The 26,362-nt window shown below is 43.6% G+C and overlaps 2 protein-coding genes across 2 annotated transcripts; both read right to left on the reverse strand.

Annotated features, from left to right (window-relative positions):
• Positions 1-1,418: 1,418 nt before the first annotated feature.
• Positions 1,419-18,784, reverse strand: pdgfra (platelet-derived growth factor receptor, alpha polypeptide). The gene is made up of 29 exons (XM_046392183.1): positions 18,591-18,784; positions 16,316-16,391; positions 15,940-16,230; positions 15,271-15,531; positions 14,673-14,812; positions 13,604-13,766; positions 12,988-13,180; positions 12,404-12,519; positions 12,024-12,320; positions 11,663-11,929; positions 11,430-11,560; positions 11,155-11,323; positions 10,849-11,038; positions 10,571-10,686; positions 10,291-10,417; positions 9,957-10,153; positions 9,272-9,366; positions 8,929-9,061; positions 8,507-8,611; positions 7,486-7,596; positions 6,948-7,104; positions 6,124-6,284; positions 5,693-5,808; positions 5,014-5,136; positions 4,801-4,912; positions 4,612-4,711; positions 4,293-4,398; positions 3,351-3,586; positions 1,419-3,255 (listed from the first exon to the last, which is right to left on the reverse strand). The coding sequence occupies exons 2-29, from the start codon at positions 16,371-16,373 to the stop codon at positions 3,108-3,110; spliced, it is 4,419 nt and encodes a 1,472-aa protein (XP_046248139.1). The 5' UTR covers positions 16,374-16,391; positions 18,591-18,784; the 3' UTR covers positions 1,419-3,107.
• A 4,724-nt stretch (positions 18,785-23,508) lies between these two features.
• Positions 23,509-25,209, reverse strand: gsx2 (GS homeobox 2). The gene is made up of 2 exons (XM_046392170.1): positions 24,509-25,209; positions 23,509-24,277 (listed from the first exon to the last, which is right to left on the reverse strand). The coding sequence occupies exons 1-2, from the start codon at positions 24,882-24,884 to the stop codon at positions 23,937-23,939; spliced, it is 717 nt and encodes a 238-aa protein (XP_046248126.1). The 5' UTR covers positions 24,885-25,209; the 3' UTR covers positions 23,509-23,936.
• Between the last annotated feature and the right edge of the window lie 1,153 nt (positions 25,210-26,362).

Consider the following 26,362-nt stretch of genomic DNA (forward strand, 5'->3'; position numbering starts at 1 on the left):
CTAACTACTTATACTCTTACTTATACTCAAATATCCTTTACAAAATTAAATCTTGGGAAAGGTTGCTCATGAGATGGTTTTACATTAATTGCATATGTAAACAAGTGCAAACGTCAAAGGCCTGGCAATAAAGCTGTATCTTCTTCATGCCACACAATCCCTCAGGGCACACACTTTTGGAGGTGGTTATGTTCAGGGTGAAGGTCCACTACCATTGCAGGCTCAAATCATCAGTCTCACCTCGATAACGTTGACCATCCTCCTTACTTCCACCCTGAAGGCACTGAGTATTATGTAGATGCTGGCTCCCTCCAGTGGAACAGCATGGTAATGCAAGTCACTTTTCTTTTAGTGTCAGCAGATACAGTAGAGAATTCTTTGGGATTTTCAGATAGTTAAAGATGATCTTAAAATTCAACCACAAACCACCACTAAAGCAGTGACACAGAGAAAACTGGGCAGCGTCTTTTATGGCTTAATAACTGTTAGCTGTCAGTTGGCAGCAGTAGTTGGCAGCTGTGTAGTGAGAGTGTTGCCCTGTAATGGATGTCCTTCATGTTGCTTTTGTAAGTGTGAAAGCTCCCCCAAATTTCTGAATTTAATTTTGTCATCAATGTTGATTGTTTTTGCACATGATATGATATTACTATTTCTTTCTTTCTTTGCTACTTTATATTTCTGTTGGGGGTCCCTCACTACGTTACAGATGTCAATGAGTCTTCTAATGTTTCATTTAAATATAACTGCCGAGTTAAGCCTATGCAGTATTTTATAATGAAAGCAAAGATCAGAGAAAAGTCTTAGAACTGAATAAACCTTTGTTTTTTCTTCATTCTTAGTACAGTTAATTATCTCAAGACCCCTCTGATTTATCCTTGGAGGGGGACTGATTCCTAGATTGGGAATTACAGCACTAAATTGTATATAAAGTGCTTAAAATGAGCTCCAACTCGACCAGGTACAACAGTAAATTGATACATTGTTGCATTAGTGTTAACAATTTAATAATGACATATATAATATTAGTTACAGCCTTACAGTTCCTGCATACTTTTACATTTTGCTGTTAATTCATTTATATTTTTACTTAATTAAGCGATCTGGATGTTTATTACGGGCTCTCTATGCCAAAAAGTATTTCCTTATTTAGTCATGTATTTTTTCTATTGATGTTTTTTACCAATGTTATGTTGCCTAAAATCTAAAATGAGAACCATCTATGTTTTATATGCTCATTATTCTGAATTCTGACTCTTCTATTGAATCTAATATCCTCAAGGACAAAAATGTACAATACAATTCATTTTCCCCCATCCTTCAGACATGCACCTCATAAATCCTTTTGTATTATTTATGCTACTTCAGTGTGGTTGTGTAATACTTTAAAATACCAGAGTGAAAAAAAAAAAAAATGTCAGTTTTTTACTTTATAAATCATTTATTGAAATAGAAATCATCTGAATGTACATGATGTAACATAATGAAACATAGTATTAAATCATCATATTGGGTGTGATTACCTATAATGACAGAAAATGTACCGTCAACAACACATCACAAACATTCACATCCACACTGCTTTAAACATCTAAAGCCAAAGCAAGACTTTCTTTCTCTCTTTCTTCTTCTACCTCAGCCTGGCTAACGCTTCTGCAACATACAAACCCAAAAGGAAAAAAGGGAAAGTGCAACAGCTGATTGCAGATTATATCACAGTTATCAGAGAGAGGCAGTGGCACAGCTGGATTACAAAGAGATTACAAGTAACTGATGTATAACATCAGACAAACATGAACCTCTAGTCCATCTAATGTCTTAGTATAACTAGAACCTGCTAAAAGACTTCAGGACAGTAGATAAATATTAGACTGGAGGGCACAACCTACTTGTAAAGCACTGCCACAATGGGTTCCTTTCTGATCACATTTATGTATGTAATTAAATTTATTATCATCCATCTCATCCTTTCAAAACATGACAAAATGTGACTCACTCAACTTTCTGACTACATGCTGTCCAAATGTTTTCAGTTTATTCCTGCAAGGAAAATTGTTACGTTTCCTTTGCCGCAATGGATTCATCAAGCGCATTGACTTCAGTGGGACTAATGAGGGTGCAGAAGCTTAATATGTGCTTATATAAAATACTGTTATCCCAATAACTCTCTCTCATAAAACAACTCTGGAGCTATTTACATTACAATCACACTTCATTTTTCAAAGACCATGTGACAGATATGGCTGAAGTCTTTTTCGGGGGTGACATGCCATGAGAATATTATTTTCAATTTGAGCACAATCTGAGCCGCTGCAAAGATGCATGCAAGTCAAAAGCTCTATTCTCATAACCATTCAAACAGCTATGGTCAATATCTACTCAGTATTCACAAATAATACATGTTTACATAATGATGAAGTAAAAAAATAAATTTGAAATACTGCACGTATTTAGCCACTAAAAACAATATGTGGTCACATACAAAAAAATGCACATAGTCCAGATTTTGTGCTTTTTAATCTGAGTATTGCTACTGATTGTGCCAGCATCAGGTGCTTCTCTTGCAGCAGGTGAGTGTGAAGTGAGTCTACCTGCCAATGCTGTTGCTAGTATTGGACTCATTTAGTTTAGTGCATCTGTAGTGGTTAAATATACATCATATTAATGATAACCTGTGGTGTTTGTTTAGAGTTGATGACCAACATGCTGAGTTTGTTTCTTCTTGCTTATATTGCTGTTGAAAGAATGCCCGATAGAATAAAGCTCTGCAAATTTCAAAGACAATCTGTTTTATCTGAATAGGTCCGACAGGCTCGATGGTTCTTTGAGTCCTTAACATCATGTTTTCATCAAAGCTCGCTCACTTCTCCAGCCCAACAGGGGGCAGTGTCCAGGGAGAGGTAAAGGGCGTACCATACTGTCACCACAGACTCATCTAGACAGCGAAGTGGTTTTTTGTTCTGGCCTCTGAGGGGGCGGTCAGGGAGGAGGAATGGAGGGACTAGAGGATAGACAGCAGAGTCTTTGGTTGATTTAGAAGTCTTTCCCTAGTCTCCCGTGTCCTTACACCCCTTTTCTTTGCTGCTTATGCTCTATGGGTTAGGCAGTTGTCACAGAAAACTGTCCTCCACCAGGTCACTACAGTCCAGACACATCTCGTCCAACAGTGTTATGTCCTCCAGGGTCTCACCCTCACGCTTAGCAAAAGTGGAGCTGCTGGAGCCCGTCTCAATGGCGCTCTCCTCAGACGTCTGAGAGCTGCGGGGGACACAAAAGACACGGGTTAACGCCATGTGTCTTGTGATATATACCATATAGAGTAGTAGAGGTAAACGTTTGGTTTATTCATTTACCTGTGTCTGTTCCTCTTTCCGTATTCATCGTCAGATATGGGATCCAGGTCGGGGAGGGGAATGATGTATCCGCTGTCAGAGCTCAGTCGTTGCTCGTCAAAGCCGCTTTCCCTGTCTTTCAGCTTGTCCTGGTTCTTGTACGCAATACCGATGTAGGCGTCATCATTGTCCACACACACCCGAGTAACAGCAGGGTGGTCACTCTTCAGGAACTCATGGTTCACCCTCTCATAATGCTGCACAAGACAGCATACGCATACATTAGAATTCACCGTCATTAGAAAGTGAAACACAGAAAACATGAGGACAAGTGTGAAGGCAGAATCAATAAAGCTGTACAAGGCCACAGGAGAACTGCAGTACGAGTGTGATCACTAGCTGTGCTGCCAGCTGGCTGGTGTGATCCAAACTGAAAGTCACACAAGCTGAGGTGCTAAAACAAGAGTCGGTTCCTCTTTTGTACCCAGCCATTAAAACTCTGTAAAGGAGGAAGAGGTGAAGCTGTTTTCATGTGCCATGTGCGGTGTGGAGTTTAATGGGGTAATTAAGGTTGGGTGGTGGAGGTGAGAACTAGTGCTGCGTCACTACCCGGACTGAGGCCAGCCACGCTGGCATCCAGCTGCTGCATTTGCACTCTAATCACTTGTAGGTTTGTGTTTTAGAGAAATGCAGAGAGCCCACAGAAACACCCATAACCCACTATCAAGAGGAAGTAAGTGAACAGCCTGCTACTTTCAGAGAGTATTAAATTTATTTTCAACCTGTACTTTGCCTGGAAAAAAAGTACAGGTTGAAGCATGTAAAAAAAAACAGTCAGAAAAAAGAGAGGAACAGAATGTGCAGGTCTAACCGCAGGGTCAAGAATGAGAAGTGGTGAATTAGAAAGCAGCTGTTAAAAATCCAAAGAGGTATGGGGACACAGAAGGTCACAAAGAGACTCACCCTCTTGTAGCTGGAGGGCAGCAACGATGCTACAGTGTCACTCAGACCCAGGAAGGAAGGCCTCTTCTCTGGCTCGCTGTTCCAGCACTTCATCATCATCTCATACCTGAAAAAGCAAAAACAGACACAGTTGCTATAGAGCCCTGTACAATCTGTCATGCACGTTGCAATTTTGCCATGACTCATGTCAGCCGCTCTATATCACAGCTCAGAAACAAGCTGCTCTGAGTTTACAGCCCATTCCTCATCTGACAGGATGTTAGGGAAGCCTTAAGTCATTCAAAGCAGCAGTACAGTTGTCATGTGAATATTTACATACACGTCATGAGGTGCGTGCTCTGGTTTGGACATCCTGTATCCACTCTTGATCTTGTTGTAGAAGCTTGAATCCACGACCATTCCAGGGTATGGGGTGCCACCTTCAGATCAAAACAGATTCTCATGAATATCTCAGCCAACTCCAGTCTCGAGAATTTCTTTGCTTTAATGAATGTTTGCAGGGTCTCACCTAAGGAGAATATCTCCCAGAGCAGGATGCCATAGGACCAAACATCACTAAGAGTGGTGTACAGGTTGTCAAAAATACTCTCTGGTGCCATCCACTTCACTGGCAGAAAAGTCTGTGTAATGACAAAGAGGGAATGTTCAATCACATGTGCAAAAACAAACAAGAATAATAAAGCTATGTTTTAGGCATGATCATGTATGAGAGGAGACTTACACTCCCTTTAGAGACATAGTTGTTGTCATGCATGATGTCTCGGGCCAGTCCAAAGTCACAGATCTTCACTATCTTGCCTTGAGACAGGAGGACATTCCTGGCAGCGAGGTCCCGATGAACACACTGCAAGAAGAGAGCGTCAGCAAAAGGTGATTAGCAGCTCATTGCATCATACACAAGTGTTTTCATCTATATCCAAACCAACACATTTCGCTCCCGCAGCTATGGCCTCATCTATTTCTGTATGCATTTAATTTAAGCGGAGTTCATTTTTAATACCGTTTCATATTGCTTTACAAAGCATGGTCTTTGTGTAAACATGCCAGTTGGAGGAATGGCTGTGACCACTGGATATTTAGGGATAATAACTATGAAGCTGAATGAATAGCCTCTGGCTGCAGCGTGTCCCTGCCTGGTAATTCTAGCCCTGGCTGTGCTGCTACTATATTCAGTCCCTGGCCTGTCTCTTGAGTGGGCTAAGCAGCCTTCATGGGACAGCTTATCACACAACTGCTGATTTCCTCAGTTCCCTTTGGCCAGCACAGCTGTCATCATATAGGACACAGTGCAAAATCCAACACCAGTGGAAAGAATAGGAATGTGAGGGCTGCAGGCCTATGTGGTATGCAAACTCCAGCAGTACAGTTTCATTCCTTGTCCCTGTGTGGACTTCACTTACATTTTTGGAAGCCAGGAACTCCATGCCTTTGGCCACCTGGTAGGTGAAACTGAGCAGGTCAGTGGTGGTGAGGCCCTCGTTCATGCTGTCTGACAGCAGGCTGTCCATCTCGCTCTCTGGTTTAGAAAACACACAGAGAAAACACCATGAGGCGGTCCACAAGTATATGTTCATAATGTATTGTAAATATAGCACTGGCTGCTCAAACCTGGCTTTTACTAATGGCAGGGAGAAACTGGGCATTATTATGCATGTGCTACAATTATCCTCTCTGTGTAATTATAGGGCTGTACCAGGCCTAAATTCTGACAAGGGTGGACCTCTCAACCAACACTGACTCAAACACAGCCCTGAAGCCAAGCAAGTACACACCAATAACTCAGAGGAGAGAGTGAAAAGGAGGACAGAGAGAAAAAACTGCATGTGCGTACCGCTTGATCCTTTCTGAGAGGGTGGGTGGTCATAGTTAGACCCCTGGATGTCGGAGTACTTAGAGGCATTGCTCATCTCCAACATGGGAACATACTGAGTGTTGTCAGCCTGCTTCATATCCATGTAGTCTCCTTTGCTCTCGAAGGACAGGATCACATAACTGTGCACAAAGACAAGAGAGACACAAAGAGGGAATGCTGTTAGTGATGAGGTGAGGACAGGCTGTGGAAATACCGAGTCATATTAAGAGTTATGGTGATAGTACATTGTATAAATCCTATTCAGTTCCCTATTGTGTGTCCTTAAATCCTCTCTCTCCCTCTGGCTGGGGTTAGATGAAGATGTGGTTGAGCCTAACATGGTTGCCAGGATTAAATCATGTGATGGTCAGTTTGAGGTGTGGTCACTGTGATTCATCCATCAACGCAGACGAGGCTCGGAGGGAGGAAGAGGGCTGCTGTTTCACCACAAATGTCTGGGCAGACAGAATTAACAGGTACCTCCAATACAATGAAATTAGGTTGAAAGCTGAGACCACTTCAGACTGAAATTTGATTAGGTGAAGATGCCAGACAATCTCCTCAACCATGGAGAAAATGACGATAGAGTTACCAGTTAAGGTTAGGGGGGAATGTGAGTAGGACAGTTGTGCAAATTGTTGTGACAATGGCTGTAATATTTGGGAGTGGCATAGGAGGAGTGAACTGATATAACATTTCCCTAACACTTCAAGTGTGAAATTACAAGGACAATTTAGGATAAAAGAAGTAAATCCGAACATCTGAAATGTAAATGCATGTATGTGAGCTTGGAAACATAGTACCTCCTGCTGCTCTCATCTGCAGGGTTGATTCCAAAAATGTCGAGCTCTTTTTTATTATTTTTCTCCGGGTTCAGGCTGAGGAAGTTCTCCCTGTTTTTGTGCAGGTAGTTGACCAAGTCCCCGTAGAAGCAGTACTCAGTGATAATGTAGATTGGTCCTGGGAGCAACACAGCAGATAATAGTCATGCATCGGCGTCAGTCTGCAGGCTAATCTTATCAGAGGCTCGTAAAGGCTAAAAGCACAGTCAAGATGGCAAGCTCCCACTTTCCCATAAAAAGCCTGTTAAAATACCACACCCACCAAGAGCCAAGACAGGCCTGTCAATCTTTTTTTTGGCTGTTAGAGTTGTAAATGTGCATGAATGCCACTTCTGAATGGGTGTGTGTATGCGCATGCACACTTGCGGAAGTTATTGTGTTTGTCCTTGTAAAGTGGTGATCAAATCACAAGGGAGAGGCAACAATGGTTATGCTAACTGTTATTATACATTGTGCGTTTACCTATAAGTGCGTATGTCTTTACATCTCACATAATCACCTGACTTGGTGCATGCCCCCAGGAGGTTAACAATGTTGAGATGTGGCCCAAGATGAGTCATGATCTTCAGTTCAGACATCAGGGCCTGTTTCTCACTGGAGCGTGCTGTGGCTGAAAGAGAGTGTGGCAATCATGACTATCACAGAATCAACCATTCATTCAGGCATTTTACATCTCCTTCATCTGAATTCTACAATCACTTGTTCCGTCTTGTTCTGAAACAGTGTCTTGTCATTACTGTGCAGATTCTTCAGTAACAGCCCTTCCATCACTTTTTCACTTCTCAACCATTGCAAAGGTAAGTACAAAGTTCCCCACCAGTTGAATAAAGTCATCTGTCGGTGTCTGAAGTTTTTTCAATTACTGGTTTATCATCTGCAGTGTTTTACAGGCTTATTAATTTATGGTGGGGATTTTCAAAGTCCCTCGACACTACCTGTCTGCCTTCCATTTGGCAGCATTAAAACTATGCTAAATTAGCTACTGGCACTTTCTTTTTGTATGTACGTATGAGTGTACAGAAAAACTTTACTTTAGTACTGAAGAAAACAAAATGTGATGATTGTCATGCTGAAGTTAGGTTTTTTTCCTTTTTATTTGTAAGCAGTGGAGTGTTGCAGTTGCGGATATTTGTTTGGAATGGCTACCTGAGATAATATTAGTATTATACAGTATTGGAAAGTGTAAATGCTCGAATCCAAGCATACAGTATGTATATCCTGACTCTGGGAACGAGTGCTAAGGGTGTGGAAGCACACCTTTTGGCTCCATGTGTCTGCTGCTGCTCCACCTGCTGCCCGAGGGGGCAAATCAAATCAAAGTATCAAATGGATCAAAGTATGACTAAGTTCCTGTTACTTTTAGAACGTCAGTGTGCACCTGCACCTTTTATCTCACACAGAATATTTGCCTCACATCTCCCTTTTCAGTCCACCCCCTGCCCACAACTAGAAACATACCAGATGACTGCCTGAATTCAGTGCTGTGTGATTGTAATCCTATAATAGTCTATTGAACTCACGTTTCAGCATCTTCACTGCCACCTTCATGACAGGTTGGGAGCGGCTGAGTCCGTAGGCGGTGCCCTCCACCACCTTCCCAAAGGCTCCAGAGCCCAGGATACGACCTGTGAAGAAAGCAACATAGGGTCAACTATCAACGAAGAAGAAGAAAAGAACCTGCACAGACACAGGCATACAAACACACCCATGCACTTTGGATGCCTCTGTTTTCTCATCTGTGACTCCTTCAGTGGCTGAATGTCCCCTTGATCACTCAGTCAAACCAAACCCAGGCCAGGAAAACCCTGCTGCCCAAGCCAGATTAGCTCATAACAGCCTCACTTCAAAGACAGAATGAAGACATCCTGACTGGAACATCCCTGTGGAGAGGCTGCAGAGCCACTGGCAAAAGACTGCACACTGGAAATGAAAGTCAGCTTACCGAGTACAAGTCTGTCACGGGGGAACTCCCATCTGGAATCATAGGGCAGCTGCATGGGATCTACATATATGTACTCATGGCCGTCTGGGCTCACAGACTCTATGACCCTCCAGCGGATCTCATACCGTGGTTTCTGGAAGACAAAGCACATGAGAGCTAATTAATTTCTTTTTGTCAAGTCAAGCCTGGAGACCATTGGACTTGCTACCTGGAAACCTGAAAATTTTGGCTTGAAATTAGCTAATTTGCTCCAATAATAAGTACAAGTTAAAATACATAAGCGTGTGTGTAAGCACAGACAAGAGAGTGAAAATGAATTAATGCAGGATGATGTCAGCAATACCTGTTTCCAGATAACAACCAAGACAATGAGTGAGATGATGACAATGACCAGGAGCACCAGCACAGCAGCAGCTACAGTCAGCTCTGGGTGAGGGCCTGTTCAGAAGGAGAGCCAGCCGTCACACATTAGATGGAGAGCACAATGATCACGTGTCAACATGTGTCCGTTAAAATGACAAATGAAATGCTTGCAGTGTAATACATTCTATATGCTGCTACTAGAACCAAAAGGTATGCTGGGAAGATAACATGGAAGCGGGGGATGGGGGATCCAGGCCCTGGTTTGGTGGGAGTGAGCCTGGGGCTAAGGGGTGAGGAGCTCATCTGGAAGGAGCAAATGGCCTGACAATCTCCTGCTTCTCTGAACTAGCTGTTAGAATGAGAACCCGTCCTTATGGCGAAAGAGGTTCATGGCACCACCTCCTATCAGCTGTCTCACCACAAGCTCATCAACTGACAGCTGCTGCAACACTGACAGCACTCTCCCAGCCCCCAGCACACTCACTCACAAAGCCTGTCACACTCTGAGTGTCACAATTGGAAGGAACTTAAGAGGAAACAAAGTGGAAAAAACAACATCTAAGGCAATTTAAAAACTGGGTAAAGAGGAAAACTACCTCACAGGACATGAACATGTACGAGGTGCACGTGTGTGTGTGTGTGTGTGAGTGTGTGTGTGTTCTTACCATTGGACACCAGTTTGACCTCCCTGCTGACGGCGGCCATTTCATTCCTTGCCAGGCAGCGCACCGCCAATGTGTTTTCCAAATGTCCAAATATGACTTGACTCTCCAGGTTATTGTCTTCGTCAAAGTGTGAGTCCATTGTGACCTCGGTGGAGTTGGCGGGAAGAAGCACCCAGGAAGACGAGTCATTGGCACAACTTCACGAGAACGAAGGAAGAGAGACATATGATCAAATAAAGTGTGTAGTGACTGCATGTATGTAGACTAAGAAGTCCAGAAGCATTCCTGTTGTCTGTTATCATATGCATGTTGTACTACAGAAGATTGAACTTACTATTTAATGTTCTTGCAGATGAACCACTCCACCACAGGAGTAGGCTGCCCTCTACTAATACACACCACAGACTGGCCTGTGGCTGAGCCATGGTGGATGTCAATGAGATCAACGATGACTGCAGGCACTGTAACATAGTCCAGGCAGGAAGGGGTAAACATAGCAAAGTGTGTGCACATATTTGAGAAAAAGACAGACTATAAGTAGGGCTAAGACACTGAGAGAGCACTATTCAAAGAAATAAAGGTAATGAAGGGCTTGGGGCATTCCTCTCTCTGACCTTTAACATCCAGGATCAATCCAACGCTTTGGCTTTGGTCTCCATTCTTCACTCGCATGGTGTAGTTCCCGCTGTCCTCCTCCTTGGCGCGGATTAGTGTAAGAACACTCAAGTAGCTACACAGGGCAAGAAAACAAGAAAATGCATTAAAAGCACAGTCACAGAAGGTCACAGCCACACTAAACCCTAATGACAGACCTGGCTAACGTGCGGGAATGTTAACTTAGAGCTTGTCATTAGCTCGGCTGTTATTGGCCAACCTTGCATGGTATTCTCACCTGGTCTCGTTGAGCTGCCGGAGGCTGGTGGAGATCTCTGCTGTCACATCGCTGAGCGGGATGCCGTCTTTGAGCCAAGTGACATGCGCACTGGGGAAAGAGGCGATTTCAGCCCTGAACTCCCGGACCTCATCCAGCTCTGCTGATTCATATTCTCCGAACTCCGGCTGGATGGACAAAAACTCACTTGCTGTTGGAAGAGAGGAGAGGCCTGTCAACGCTGATTCTTCACCTCAGGAAAGTTAAGACTTTGTAAATAATGCCACATGTTATACACTGCAAGTTAACATAATAGAATTTTCATACCAAAAACACGAATAGCTAGCTGCTTTGTCTGTCTGTCATTAGTAATAACATCAGTGATGGAGCACGAGTAGATGCCGCTGTCCTTGGCTGAGGCCTGAGGGATTGTCAGGGTGTAAAGGATCTCCTGATCCCTCTTGTTCTCATGCACTGTTTTGATAGCACGATTAGCCTGTCAAACAAAAAGGAACATCACATACATACTGTCCATTTGCCACCGAAGTACACCATCAGTTTAAGTCATTCCTTGTGCTGTATAGGATCACTGATGCCCTCACCAGTTTGCCAGGGTACTTCCAGTGGTCTTCCAGAATTTCGGATCCCCGAGCCAGACAGGTAACTGTGATGGGTTCTCCCACCAGCAGAGCAGTCCGTTTGGATGTCAGCTCAACGTGCAGCCCAGCGCCACCTGAGACGTAACAACGGACAGGGTCAAAATGCCTGTGGGAGGGCACAGATCCACCAAGGACAACATGAGCTGACACATATTAGCACATTTACAAACACACACCTGTCCAACCATGGACGATGTATTCCCCACTGTAGTGCTCCTCTCCGTTTATGAGTGCCTTACAGACGTAGGTTCCGGCTGTGAATACTCCCAAAGCGCCCCTCTTGCTGTCATAAACACTAGGAACAGGCTGCTGGGTGTCAACATTAAACAGGGTCACGTTAGTTCTGGGATCAGACACTCGACACTGGATCTCCATCTCTTCTCGGTAGGACAGGACATGGTTGCCAAAAGGCACCGGCGATGGTACAAAGGGAACATCCGGATCTGAGATGGAGTAAAATAAGTTTCTCAGACTTGATACTAGAGCCACCTAATAAAAAAAACAAGCTCAAAGCTCAAAGTTGCTGTGCACCCATACCTGGCACATAGATGTAGATGCTGCTATCCTCAGTATCCTCAGTGGTATTTCTACTGTAGAAGCATGTGTAGTAGCCCGTGTGCATTGCAGTGGCCTTGTCCACAGTGATGGTGGTGACATACAGGCCGCTGTTGTCCTGCTGTGTTTTCTCAGTCACATCGAGCGGTGTCTCCCAGGCTAGTTTTGCCTGCCCCCGACAAGTCAAGGTGAAAGAAGTGTGGAGGGGCACCACCATCTCCTCTTCCTGTGGCAGCAGCACAGGGGCTGAGGATGGTGGGAACATCACTGCAGTGGGGGCTGAAAGAAAGACATATACAGCACTCAGTCACAGATCCCAAGTCCTCTAGCTATGTATCTTTGTACCTTCCTATATATCTTACCTTTCACTTTAAGGGTAAAGGAGAACCGAGCAATGTGAGTGCCACTGATGACTGTGATGGTATAATTCCCAGTGTCTTTCATCAGGGGCTGCCGTAATGTCAGAATGCTTTGATACCTGTGAGAAGCGAAGATTTTAAACACTGGCAAATATTTTTATTAATTTTATAAAGGAATAGTTGACAGTTTGGGACATACACTTATACAAATCCGGGAACACTACGTCACATAACTGCCTAACTGTCTTTTTAACACTCTGGTGTATGTACAGATTCAACAGATAGGATACAGCATGCTAATTAGTAAGCTTTACAGGTGCTGGTAGATGGAACTTTTTAAATCTGGATAGAGCCAGACTAGCTGTGTGCCTCTGCTTCCAGCCTTTATGCTAAACTAGACTAAACATATCTTGGCTCAAGGTTCCTATTCAGATATGGAATATGGACAGGAATCTTCTCACGTGATTCTCAGCAAGAAAGCGAATTAGTGTATTTCCCAAAAATATCAATTAATTCCTTTAAAGATATTAACTGCTGTTTGGCCTGAAATGTAAAAGCCTCCAGTATTAAGAAATCTTTATTCTCACCGATTCCCTTCAAGATGGCTAGTTTTGGTGAGGATGTAGTAGTTCCCTGATATGATTTTGTCGTCTTTCTCCCATATCACTTTAGGGGCCGGGTAGGCATCAATGAGGATGGTAAACTCTGTCTCCTCTAAAAGGCTGACAAACTCAGTCTCTGGAATCCCACTGTGGTCCAGAGCCAAGAAGGAATTCTCCTCTGAAGGGAGAAACAGAAAAGAAGAAAAGAATAAGTAGGCCATTGTGGATGAAATAAGGTAAAGAAATTGACCCAATGAGTAAAAAACAAAAGGGACACTGGAGCAAGACAAGGACTGAGATTGAAGGTTGAGGTGAAATGAAGGCCTGACACACATCTGCTGAAACCATCCCATAAAACACAGTAGCTGATGTTGAAAGCAGAGGTCAAGCTTAACAGTCAGATGGTTGAAAAAAAATGACTTCCACACACTGCTCAAAGCACCTTGTGCACATATGTGAAACTGTGACAGTTTTACCTGAATGATGATGAGAATATTAAATGTGGATTAAGTGGGTATAAATCAGTTGTGTGAGCACTTAATCACATTATTGCAGTTCTGCTGAAAACCCATGAAAAAGGTATCCAGAAAATGTTTCTTACTGAAGACGGTCACAGCAGCGCTGCTGACTCTGACCACTCCACTGACTTCGTGGGTGATGGAGCACTCGTAGGTGCCGCTGTCCTGAGCGGTGGCTTGTGGGATACTGAGGGTGTAGATGACCCGGTCAGGAAAGATCTGTTTCATCAAAACTGCATCCACAGCCTATAGGAAGAGAGGTATAATATGGGTTTGAGAGCCTACTCATCGGAAAAAAAAAAAAACTCATGGTAATATAAGTATTTTTTGTGTCTCAGTGTTTTTCCGTTTTGCAGGTATAATGCATAAGAGTCACAGTGTCGTGCTGCTGAAGGCTAATGGTTAAAACACTTGCTAGGCCACAGGAGATAAATCAGGATCACAGGGCCTTTTAAAAGCCTGTAATTGCAACTGAGACCAAAACCAGGAGTCAAGACTGCAGCGTTTCTACTCTCACCATCTCTGGAGAAGGACTTATAGGAATCCCTTGCAGAAAAAAACGCAACATGCTGTATAGATTAAGAACTTGAAAATAAATAGAAACAAACATAAACTCCACCTGAATCTCTTTTGGATCTTTGCAGTGAACACTTCAGAAGCATTAAATGTTCAGTTGGCTGTCATGTGCAGACAGGATCTGTCCTACAAATCTCAAGGTCACTGGAGTCAAAGCATTTACCATCCTTTTTTTCCTTCTTTTGAACTGCCAGCTCCTCTCAAGCCATTTGTCCTGAACTTTAACATTCCTGCCAGTCTCTTTTGCTAAGGGTTAACTGCTGCAGTAACTCTTTTGGCTAACGTCCTCATAATGAAGACACAACATTCAGCTGCTGCCTTCCTAACACATACTTTGTAACCACTATGGGCTGTCCTCAGAGTTATATTGCATTTCCACCGCTGCTACGTTTAGGTCCAAAACCATCATTGGCTAATTCAAGGCTCAGTGCTGCTGGGTAGGAAATGACATGGAAATATGACAATGGATTGAAGGAAATAAGGCAAGACGTCTGAGAAGATGAAGCTGATTATGGCTGAAGCCTTCGAGGAGGATTAAACTGAAACTTCACAGAAAGTAAGAATGTTCCATCTTGCCTGTTTTTTAGGATGGAGCCACTGCTGCTGAAAGCTCAGTCCAGGGGGTGTGACACAGGTGACGTTAAATGGCTGCCCTGCTCTCACCGTCTCCTCACTGGCCTTTACCTCCACAGAAAAGTCTTCCATCTCTGCAGCATCTAGAGGGACCACCAGAGAGCAGATATCAGCACCGTCATCTCACAGGTCCCAAGACAGTGACAACTTGATTAATATGAGCTCATTTATCACTGAGTGGTGGCTCAGTAGGTTGTCATTACTCATTCACAAACACACACACAGAGAGAGAGAGAGAGAGCGAAAACAGCCGTGTTAAGTCACCCCCCCCCACCCGTGATAATGACATAATGTCATGGCTCTCATAGAGTGAGATCACCCGCCAGCCCTCTCAGGGTAAACAGACGTAGGGAGTGTTTCCAGCTGTGCAGTTTTCAAATCCTTATCCTATCACTTGAATGCTTTTTGAAAAATGTACACAGTAATAACGTTACTTTTAGTGGCACATGAGGTGGTGATCCATACAACACACCAAAAGATGTAAAAAAAATAAAAATAACACCAGATCTATGCAGTGTCTCTTTTTCTCATCTCAACTTACCCTCAGTCTTCACAGTGTAAATGACGCTTCTGAATGTCTGGCCGTTCACAGTGGTTTCACACTGGTACTGGCCAGGCAAGAGGCTTCCGAAGAAGCCCATCTTGTTGTCATAGTAGGCGGACATCTCCTCTCCACTGGGGACACTCCTGAGCATGACGTGAGAGTGGGGGTCCGACACACGGCAGGAGATGGGGACTCCAGTTGTGTCCATGGGGACTACCAAGTTATCAGGCATCTCTGGGACAAATGGAACCTGAGCATCTGAGTGCACAAGGAAAGGAATGAGGTCACGCTGAATTGGTGTGACTGTGCTTCCTTCCAGAATTAGCTATATTTAATTTTCACTCTAAGTGAGATGTAAGATTTGATAGAAAAACACTATTCTTCATTCATATTATAATTGAATTAATTAGCAATAAAACTCATCTTTGCTCAATTTAAATCACTCAGGTTTTGCAGCCTCACTTGGTTTGGTGTGACCAGCTTATAATGGCTGATGTTAGCTCATTTTAGCTAACTATAGACATTTCTGTGTGCCTGACACTTCCCTGTTTTGTGATATTATGCCACAGTCCGAAAGTTACTCAGTCTCTCTTTCTTCCATAAATTTTCCATACACAGTGTAGGCCTTCCTATGACTGGCCCCATGTGAAATGTGATTATATTCACCTGGGACAAAGACATATATTCCCGCCTCATTGTCTTCTTCCGGTTCCCCCAGCGGGCCACTCTCCGGGGTTTCATAGTTGCACATGTAATAGCCGGTGTTCTCCACAGTTGCGTTGTAAATGAAGAGCGTCGCCGTGTAGTACCCGGGATAAACGAAGGTGTTTTTCGGCAGGGGTTCAGCCCAAACGACGTTTCTTTTCCCGGTACAGCTTATGTTGAACACGGAATGGGGTTGCAGAATAAATTCTTCTTCATTGGACACGATAGTTGGTGGCGACAGTCCAGAGGTAACTGAAAAAAGACGCATTTGAACACGTTAGAGGAACTGTCCACAGTTTACCAAAAACTTCAACTTTACTACTACTGCTATATTTACCTGAACCCAGAAACACAAAGAAAAGCCCAAAGACGACACACGTCTTTACCCCATCCATGACTATGGATGTTCTGGCCTGTAAAGAGAGAAAGGCGAGATATTTAGTCAACAAGTAAAGCAAACGCTGAGTTTTCCTAGAAAATATGATGCCACTTTCTCCACGTTTTGAGTAATTTGATAACATAACTATTTGGTCCATAAATCAATTACTTATTGTCTTCTGGAGCCCAGCCAATGTGCGCACAGACTGCGGAGGCATGATCTCGCTATAACAAATCCGCAAAGACTTGTAGAGGGATCTGGGAAACTTAACAAAAGTTGTGCTCTCCCACGGTACTGGAAAAACTAATAATGAAAAATTTATAACAGGACTGCATGAATTAAATTTCGTAAGATGAGGTTTATGATTGCAAGACTGTTAGAATAATCTGCAGGGCGGTGGACAGGGTGCAGAGAACAGACAGCTCCTGTCCGATCGCCGTTGCCCTGCGCTCCCTGTGAACATCAAGACTGCCGGTAGAGGGCGACACAGTCCACCCTTTGAGAGCACTAAACCCCCTTGGAGCGCAGCATCTCCAGTAAGTTCACTGGCTTGTCTCAACCAAAACTGGGATATCCTAAAAATCTTGCCTTAAAATACATATATTGTTGTTAAATCCAAGGATTATATTTTAAACAAAACCTTTGAAGGACGTCTATTAAAAACCTTTTCAAGTTTAGCCCAGACTCCTCACAACTCATCACACAGATCCTGTCAAGTTAAGTTTTGTCTCCGGCTGACATTCCTCTGCTCTCCATGTCTGTCTGATGCTGGATCAGGGTTTTCGTCAGGGGCAACACAGTCTGAGAGGCGCTCACTCGAAGAAAATGATTCTAAACATTTTCATTTCCATAAATCATAGCTGTTCTGAAACCACCATCCAAATCATATTTACTTTAATGCCTATTAAAATAATCTTTATTTTGACACGTAACTCTTTTTGAATATTCTGTGTTCTTTCTTCCAAGGATGATGTCCCTGAAACAACGAAACATTTGGTCCTTATAGCTTCCTGTGGCTGTCCGCTCTGTCTCAGCCGAAACGGGCTAAATTATCCATGGGCAACCTGGGTTTGTTTAACTCTATAATTAGCGGGCCCACTCGACACAAAAGTACATATCAGCGTGGGAATCCGCTGACAAAATGCCTAATCCATTTTGACGTGTTTGTGCACACGCCTTGTCTCATACAGTTTCAGTAAGGGATCTTTGCCTTGGCTTGGCGGGGCTCCTCCAGCCTCTGCGCGCAAATCTAAGCGAGCCTGGACTGGCAGTCAGGCTGCTCGGACGTCCCGCTCCCATCGAGAGGCTCAACAAATGTGGCAGAACACACACGCATCGCTCTGCTGGGATGGATACATCTGAGCAACAGCTGATAAGGCTCGTCTCAACTATCTGCCCCCCAAATGATGGTGAAATGGTTCAGTTCAGTTAAAAAGTTAAAAAAAAGGTTGATTTCCCTGGAAATGGTTTTGAAATTTTTGTGCAGTAATCACGAATGCACTTTTTAAAAAACGTTTTTCATATCGTCTTGTCTAAATATTAAAGCGGTTCTGACCACAAGTGATATTCCTATGCAAAGTCCCGTGGTGACACAGCAGGGTAGGTGGTTAATGAAGAATGCGTCGTGGCTCCAAAAGCACTCAGTTCTTTCCCTCCTTTGAATCCATTGAGCTGCAGCTCTGATGCCTCAGACGAGTTCATTCCGCCGCCGATTTTCCGTTTTAATTCCTCACATTCCACGACCAGACGACAAAACAGTGTGATGTAAAATTTCCAATGCGTTTCCCATTTAATACCAGAGAGCATCCCCGAAATGGTGCCTTCGGTCTTCGAGGTGACACCTCCAGCTGTGAGGCCGAAACTGAGCGATCCAGCAGAGTCAGCGACACGTCCCTGCTCGGCGTCCAGCGGTGAGACCATATGGTGCAGGGGGGGGACAGAAATCTAAATCTACACCTAAAACATTAGAATGCATTGCTTCATGCACAAGTTGCGAACAACTTGCAGCAGAGCATTCCTTTATTCGAACTTTACCAGAAAGGACGACAATCTAATAATGGGACAAACTAATTAAGACTGCAATTAAACTCGTAGACCTATAGGAATATGATTTTATCTAGGATTTTCACTTTTTCCCAACTTTTTATTCGATAAAAAAGCCATCCTAACTGTTCTAAAAGATTAACAAGGTTTGTTTCACTCATCTTTTGGATTCCAGCAACTTTTCATTTACCTTTTAGTAATCCCCTCTTTATATTCCTTTCGTGTCAGTATATCCACAGTGAACTGATCGCTCCAAAAGGCGCAGTGAGGGTCCTTTGCAGCGGCTGTAATCCTCAGAGATCCTGCGCTGTGAGAGCATATGTGCGACCCTCTGTCCGCATCCGCGACCGTCCTCACAACTGCGCTCCAGCTAAGCGACCTGTAACTGATTCAATGTTACAGTCCTCCCCTCCGCCCCCCTCCGAAAAATCATCTGGCTCAAAGTAAATAACTCTCAGGAAATGACCCCCCCCACACCACCCCTCCCTTCGAAGCGCTGAACCCCTTTTCAAAGTAAGAGTCCTGTTTTAGGGGGCAGATGCACACGAGTATCCCTGCCGAAATGAGGGGTGGAATTACATTTTTATTTTGGTTACGAGAACTTTTAGGGGACTGAGCTCGATCTTTTGTGTTTTGGAATAACTTTTGTTGCTTCTGATGATGTTTCACTGTCTCAAATTCGATTCACATCGCCACTTTCAGTTCGCCTAACCAGGCGTTAAGAACAATACAGCAATCCAGTGCAGATTTTCACTTAGTAATCTCTTTTTTGCATGATGTCTGGCAGCTCAGTGAGCGGCTCGGCGTGCATCACGTTACAAACTGAGAGCGGTGGGTAGCAGTGGAGCGCGTCGCTCATAGAGGGCGCTCCAACACCATCATATCACGAACCGCATCTTTGCCCCTCTCGGTCTCTCGGTCACACACACGCACAAACACACACACACAGACACACACGCACTTTTCCCTTTAATTTCATGAAAAGAAATTACGCTATTAGGGTAGCTCTTCTTTTCCGCACCACCGAAAACTGATGGCACTCATGTTTACTGGCGCACAAACGTCAGCTGTTTACCGAGTCCTGAGCCGCCTGTATTTTTTGTTACCCTGAGGCTCTCCTGCCGGGCATCAGAAGAATAATGGGCCCCTATGAATCACCTATCTGTGGGCATAGAAGAGAGGCATTAGACCGGTGTCTCTGCATGGAGCAGAGCCCCGGGGCCGATGATCCCCCCTCCTGCCCCCACCCCCTTGCAGCCGCTTGGCGCAATTACTTCCACATGTTGCCGAAGAGAACAGTGTCCTTGTTCTCCAAACAAAGGATCTTAACTTCATAAGACCAAATTTACCTCAAACTTGTTTGAGGTTCTCACTTCTGAGGGAATTTCTGACACCTTTCCTATAAAATCTGCAATATACATTGCAAATTACGGTTACATTAATTACATTATTTTAAACAAATACAGATAATAAAACCAAATAAAAGAAACTACCAACAGAGATACTTCTGAACATAAAAAAAGTCATGAACAAGTCCCCAGTCAGGTTTGTCTTCTGCAACTAAATCTCACTGAGAAGTTAGCTTGTTTAGATAAGATGATGAGGCACTTTAAAACAAAAAACAAAACATAAAACAAAAACTAGTTCCAAAATATGTCCAACTGTGCCATGAAACTGGGAGGTGCAAATCGTCACATCTGTAAAAACGCCATCTCTCAGAGGGACAATACCCTTCACCAACATTACTCATCTTGTTTATGGAGACTGTCCTGACGCCAACTGGCCACCAGGGGGCTTTGGGAGAACAACAGTCCATTAAAAATAAATGACCAGTGCTATAACATAAGTTTACAGGAAACTTATTAAACAGGGATCATGACAGCTTCCCTTTCAACACGGGCAAACTGAGCATGTTCTGTGTATAGTTTCGACACATGGTTGGTCCTCCCTGTCTCTAAACTAGGCCTAAAATCCGACATGCGTTTAGCTTTTAGGTTGCTCTTTAAACGTGCATAATATCAACAGGAGGTCGCTCCTGGCTAATCCTGGCGTTTTGTCCAAAGGTCAGTCACGTTAAATGATTTTCTGACGTCACTCTTCGACTCGAAAGTCTCTGATTAAGAGCACATACAACATCACGGGCCTAAGCACACATCGACTCCCAACACAGCCGGTCGTGCAGTCTTTGAAGATGACTCCACAGACTGTCGGTGGCCTTCGGGCGGCGGTCCCTGTGGGAGCTGTCCAGCGTACTGAAATGTGTCCTGACCAGCGACGTCCGTCCCCAGCCAAAGTACTGACTCTATCTGTCTGTCTGTCATGACGTGAATCATAAGTGGAGGGAAGTTTTTCTTAAAAAAAAAAAAAGTACAACTGCAGAAAAAAACAACAAAAATTCATTGGCTGTTCATATGAAAACCAAATTTATTATGATAATTCCTTACTTTACACACACACACACACACACACACACACAGAGAGAGAGAGCCCTTCAATAACATTATCCCCCAATTATCCACAGCATGTCAAATCCAGAGGGGCTGTAACCCATAAGGCGTAGACATCGGGATGAACTTTTTTAAAAAATATATATTTTCTTTTGCAGTTATGTACAATAATTTCTAATGCTTAACTGGATTACATTGTCCTGTTTTTCCTCCATTATCTTTTCTGGCTTCGTTGACATCATGGATTTTTGATTACTGATGGCTTTGTTAAGTAAAGACAAGTCCACAGTCCTTACAGATGTATATATCCTTCAAGTAAGTGAACATCAGGGGTGTTTGCTCTGCTCTCATTTTCTCCTCTCATCCTATCTTCTCCTTTCCAGCCCTCTCTCTTCCTCTCCTTCTCCTCTCCTCTTCTCTCAATCTCTCAATGCTCATAGAGCCTGTGAAACACTGATGGTTCACTCTTCACATTTGGAAACAATAGGCACAGCACAGTGTTTGACATTGATTATTTATAATTTTTGTATCAGTGTATGCATTTTACCCAATAAAGGTTAAATCTGTAATTCTCCAGCAGTGTGTCCACAGTTTTTGTGGAAGATCTTCGTTCTCTTGATCTCCACACACTCTGATGTGTGGGGGCTTTAAATGGGAAATATTGTCCTCATTTATGGAAGATAAAATATTACACTGCTGGCTTGTTGGTAAAGTGGACGTCTCCTCTGGAAAAGACAACGCTGTCCCCCTCCTTTCCACGCCGGTACTTTGCCTCTGTCTCTCCGCATGAGACAGCAGCTGCAACCGTTGAAAAGCGCTCTTATTAATTGTCTTTTGTCATGCGTAATTGCCACATTTTCAATGGTGGTGGAGGTCTGACGTCTTTGGGGTGCTGTCGTTTGTCTGTGCATTAGTAGGTATGTATAAATTCCTTTCATCTTAACTTACATTGTGCTCTCAGTATTTTATACGTTTTGTTTGATAAGGCAGTGTGATCAGAAGGTGCAGCAGCTTGGGGAGGGAGATCCATTTGACTTGGACAAATGGATCAACTCTCAAAATGAACTTCAGCCCATTATAGCGGCCTTACAGTCTGAGGTCACGTCCTGAGGGGTTGAAGGGGGGGAGGTCTTTCTCAAAACTACGGTTTACTCCATTGTTAATCGCTTTAAATGCTGCATTGGTCTTTCACACCTGCAAGGGAAGGGAGCTCTAATTCGATTAATAGGAACTTCAATATATATTCATTAGGTGGCTTTCCCCCAATAATATATGATCATCAGTGGGATGTGAAAGGGGAGCATTTATCCCTGCTCTGAATGGGTCTGCGTGGGACCAAAACTTCACCTGCTTCCCCTCTCAATTAGGAATGTATCCCAAACTCTGACAGAAACGAGTTAAATTAGGCGTCAGCTAATTTCCAGTGGCCCCTCCCACGTAATCCCCCTCCGAGTCTTTCCATTCGAGCGTGCCCCCTTTAATTCACCATAAGTTGAAAGGTTCAAATAGTGCCTAATGAAACAGTGACTAAATCGTTCTCTGTCGCTCGGAGGAACCCTGTAGCTGTCTCTCAAAGCTCTCTGAGCACACAGCCGTCGGGGGTCTCTGGCTAAATGCGAGTCCCAAGACAGGACAATCTAACCTGTCAAAGCCTTTGCCCACTTCTATATATCCTTGTTCTGTGGTTTCAAGCAATAGCAGCATAATCAACCAACGTGGGACCGAAAACGCAATTAAACTCGCTTTGGACAACCAAAATCTTTTCAAAAGCGAACATTAATGGACTATTGGCTGCTCCCCAGGGGCGTTATCGGGTACCCTTTTGTGGTCAGATCTAAGGAGAAATTACAGCTACACTTTTATATAGCTCTCTCCATCCATTTTGAATTAAATGGCTTATATCATGTAAATGGAGCTCAGCTATATAGGCCTGATGTTTCTAAATAATAAAAAAAGGCACAACGACTGGCTCTACCAGCCCATTAAACATGAAACCAATAGCGTGGTAATGACAGCTTAATAATAATAGCTGTCAGTTGATATGTTTTAAAATCTGGAGGGTTTTATGGAGGGTAACTGAACTCACAGTTGAGATGCACACGAAACTGCTTGCCTTTTACACAGAGTGGCCAGAAAAATAGAAACCCGTGCAATGAAATCCCTCAAAACCACCTCTGTGAAATTCAATTTTTTGTTGAGTGTGTCAGACAAATTGATCCAACTATTAAAAGAAGAGTCAGTGTTTTTCTGGATTTCAAGATACGGAAAGGTGTTTGTCCACTCGTGTCTGTGCGTCCTGTGTGAATGAGGACGAGCGATCGGACGAACCGCGTGTGTTTCTCATTATACGGGAGATTTTTGCACGATGTCACCACACCTGAGCGAGCAGTGCTTCCAGGTATTCAGCACGTCGTGACAAATGGATAATAATCATAATATTATTATGTGCAGCACTACAGTCTGTGCCGTGTATTTTGTATACATTTTCGAAATGTAAAAATTAAGGAAGTTAATTTCTATTCGTCTCAGTTGTCGTTGATGTTTTTTTCAAATTCTTGTCAATAATAAAAAATACTTTCAGTATTAGGTCCTTCATTTTTATCAACGAACACATCATTAATCACAGTAAGTCAACACACCGACTGTTTCCTAGGTCAACTCGTCATGTTTTATTACAATAAATACAGATATACATACTTTACAAATCGTTGCGTACAGGTTCCACACAGGTTAGGCCTATTCAGTTTCTAAGGGCTTTGATTACCACACAACCTCACTGACAGTGAAGGGACATCTGGCGATAATTGAAAACATTTACTGGGGCTAATTAACGAGACTTGGGTATGTGAGGTGAGAACCCTTTAGGGATCAAAATACATCAGTGTGTTACGTTACACGGTGGGTCAGGTGTCCCAACATTTCACGACAGCGTTAAAACATGTATTCACACATTTAATCTTAAAAGTTGGATAAACTTGAAGTGAAGAACAAGTCTTGTCAGACGTCATGCAGGAGGTTTTTGACGCAGAGGTTGCGTGGTGCCATAACCCGGAAGTGTAGCAGGGCAGAGCAAGTGGGGAGTGTTGCTCTCAGATGGGTGACACCTCTTTCTCTTCCTCGGCAGAGGCCGGAGATAGAGACTCCTCGTCCTCTGACCTTGAATAGTCTGTGTGAGCGCTTGTGCACTTGCAACCGCTGTGCGCGCTCCTCTGGGTTGCTTTCCCCTCCTTCTTGTGCTTCACTCTGCGGTTCTGAAACCAGATTTTCACCTGCTTCTCTGACAAGTTCAAGTACGTGGCGATTTCAATTCTTCTGAGTCTCGAAAGATACATGTTTGTGGAAAACTCCCTCTCAAGTTCCAGGAGTTGCGTACTCGTGAAAGCCGTGCGCATCCTCTTACCATTCTGTATGTGGCTGTTCTCGGAGGCGCCTGTTGGGGAAAAAACATTGTTTTGTGTGTCAGACGTTTAGCTTTTTTAGTAATACGGGTTTAAACTCAAACAAAGATGCAAATGACACAAATCGTCGCGCGTAATTCATTATGCGTAAAAGTCGAACGTCAACATTCATCTAACTGTGTACAAGTGCACTGTGAAGTGTAGCATGAGTATCAAACAGGTGCCGAACAGTGAGCTGAGGCTGTAGCAAACAGGTGGCTTACCAATAGAAAGACAGTGGTACCTCCTGGGATCCGTGACGCTGAAGGTGGGCGTGCAGACAGGTGTATGTCCCGGGTGAGCGAGTGCCGGAGACTGCTGATGCACTATTCTCTGACAGTACTGTGCCTCCGCTCCGGGAAACTGACTCTTTAGCATGGGAATGCCGCTGCGAGAAGAGTGGATGTGGGACGTGACGCACAGCGGGCAAACACAGAAAGTCCCATTTTTCCTGGATGGGCACACCGGAGCGGTGACCGTCATTACGCTGGGAGAGTGCATGCTGATGGGAATAAGGAAGTCTTGTCCTGGATGCTCAGCTGGTCCAGGTCGCGCTGTATCCTTGATTATTAAAGAATCAACGTAAAAAGACCTCGACATGGCTGTGCCGCTGGTAAGTGGTCTCTCCGTGAATAGGATGATGGCTGTTTCTCATCTGAACCCCTCGGGATCTCCAAAGGTGCTTATGTTTGATGGTTCAACAAAAGGGACCCCGAGGAGGGTTGGCCCTGCAGCGTCACCCACGTGCGCAACCGTCTCCAAGGGTTTATACTGTCAGCGACCCAAACCACGTGATGTCTCAGTGGGCCTCCAATCACAACTTGCAGATTTATTCTTTTTATCCCTGAATTTAGGGAATTCTTGGACACAGAATAATATAACCAGCCACATTAATTCCTCTGTAACTATATATGCGAAGTTCTGCTTTTCCTCAGCGAACTCAAACTATTCACTGAATAATTTCCAAACAATGCGGCAACATTAAATAAACGTTTTTTAAAAATGTTCTTTTTTTTCCCCAAATACGCTGCTAAAATTTGTATTTATGGTGTGAATCTTGAATTTATGGATTTATTCAACTGATCAGAAATCCGAAACGGTAAAATGTAATGCAAACATACGTTAAATACATCAGATGAACTTGAAGCAGCCGTTAGAGCAGATGTAGTGAAAACTGAACCAGAAATAACCGACAGACTATACATTAAACCTATTCATTATTCCCCCTCTTCAATCTATAAATCAGCTAAAGTGAAACCTATTCATTATATACATCTATATGATGGACTTCACAATAATCTTCTCTATAATTTTCTCTAAATGCGATTCAAAGAATTGCTAACGCGAACGTAAGCACTGATTGCTTTGCAGCCTAATGATACTTTGAATCCGGTTGGTCCAGGTTTCACTTCCAGCAATTAAAGAATTATGAACTGATGTGGAGTCTGGGCCGCGGTTATTTGATGGCGATTAGGATTCAATTAGAAAGTGTTTATAATGGCCGGTCTGTGCGGGGGTAAACAGGCAGCTATTTCAGAAATGCGTTAATCCCTCATCTTGTGACAATAATTAGGGAGTTTGATCCCCAGGCGGGTCACCGGTAGGTTTAGCTTCTGCTTTCATCTGCCAAGTAACGCCTCGGACCTTCAGACAGAGGAAAGCCAAGCCGCCAGTAGGTCCAGGTCCGGCACGACAACATGCGGTATTTGTCCACTGACTTCACCCACACACACGCGCGCGCACACACACACACACACCAACAACAACAACAACAACAAAACGTATTCCACAACACGTGCGACAGGACTGTTGTGGTGCACTAGTCTGAGTAAGTCACTTTATCCCGCACCTCTTTTTTCTTTCAAAACCTTCCTCATAATTGAGCAAGCGTGAAAACAAACGGGCGAATGAAGCACTTATTGAACTGTAAGGCAAAAGGCATCCTTTGAAAGAATTAGAAAGTCTTTAAAATCCAACCACTATGATGATTAAAAAAAAAACCAAACAAACAAATATATCTGTCACACAGACAGTAATTGCTATAATAAAGTGAATCCGGCGTTTGACAGGGGAGACGC

Source organism: Scatophagus argus, chromosome 6 (assembly GCF_020382885.2).
Source record: "Scatophagus argus isolate fScaArg1 chromosome 6, fScaArg1.pri, whole genome shotgun sequence".
In the NCBI taxonomy this organism is placed as follows: Eukaryota; Metazoa; Chordata; class Actinopteri; family Scatophagidae; genus Scatophagus; species Scatophagus argus.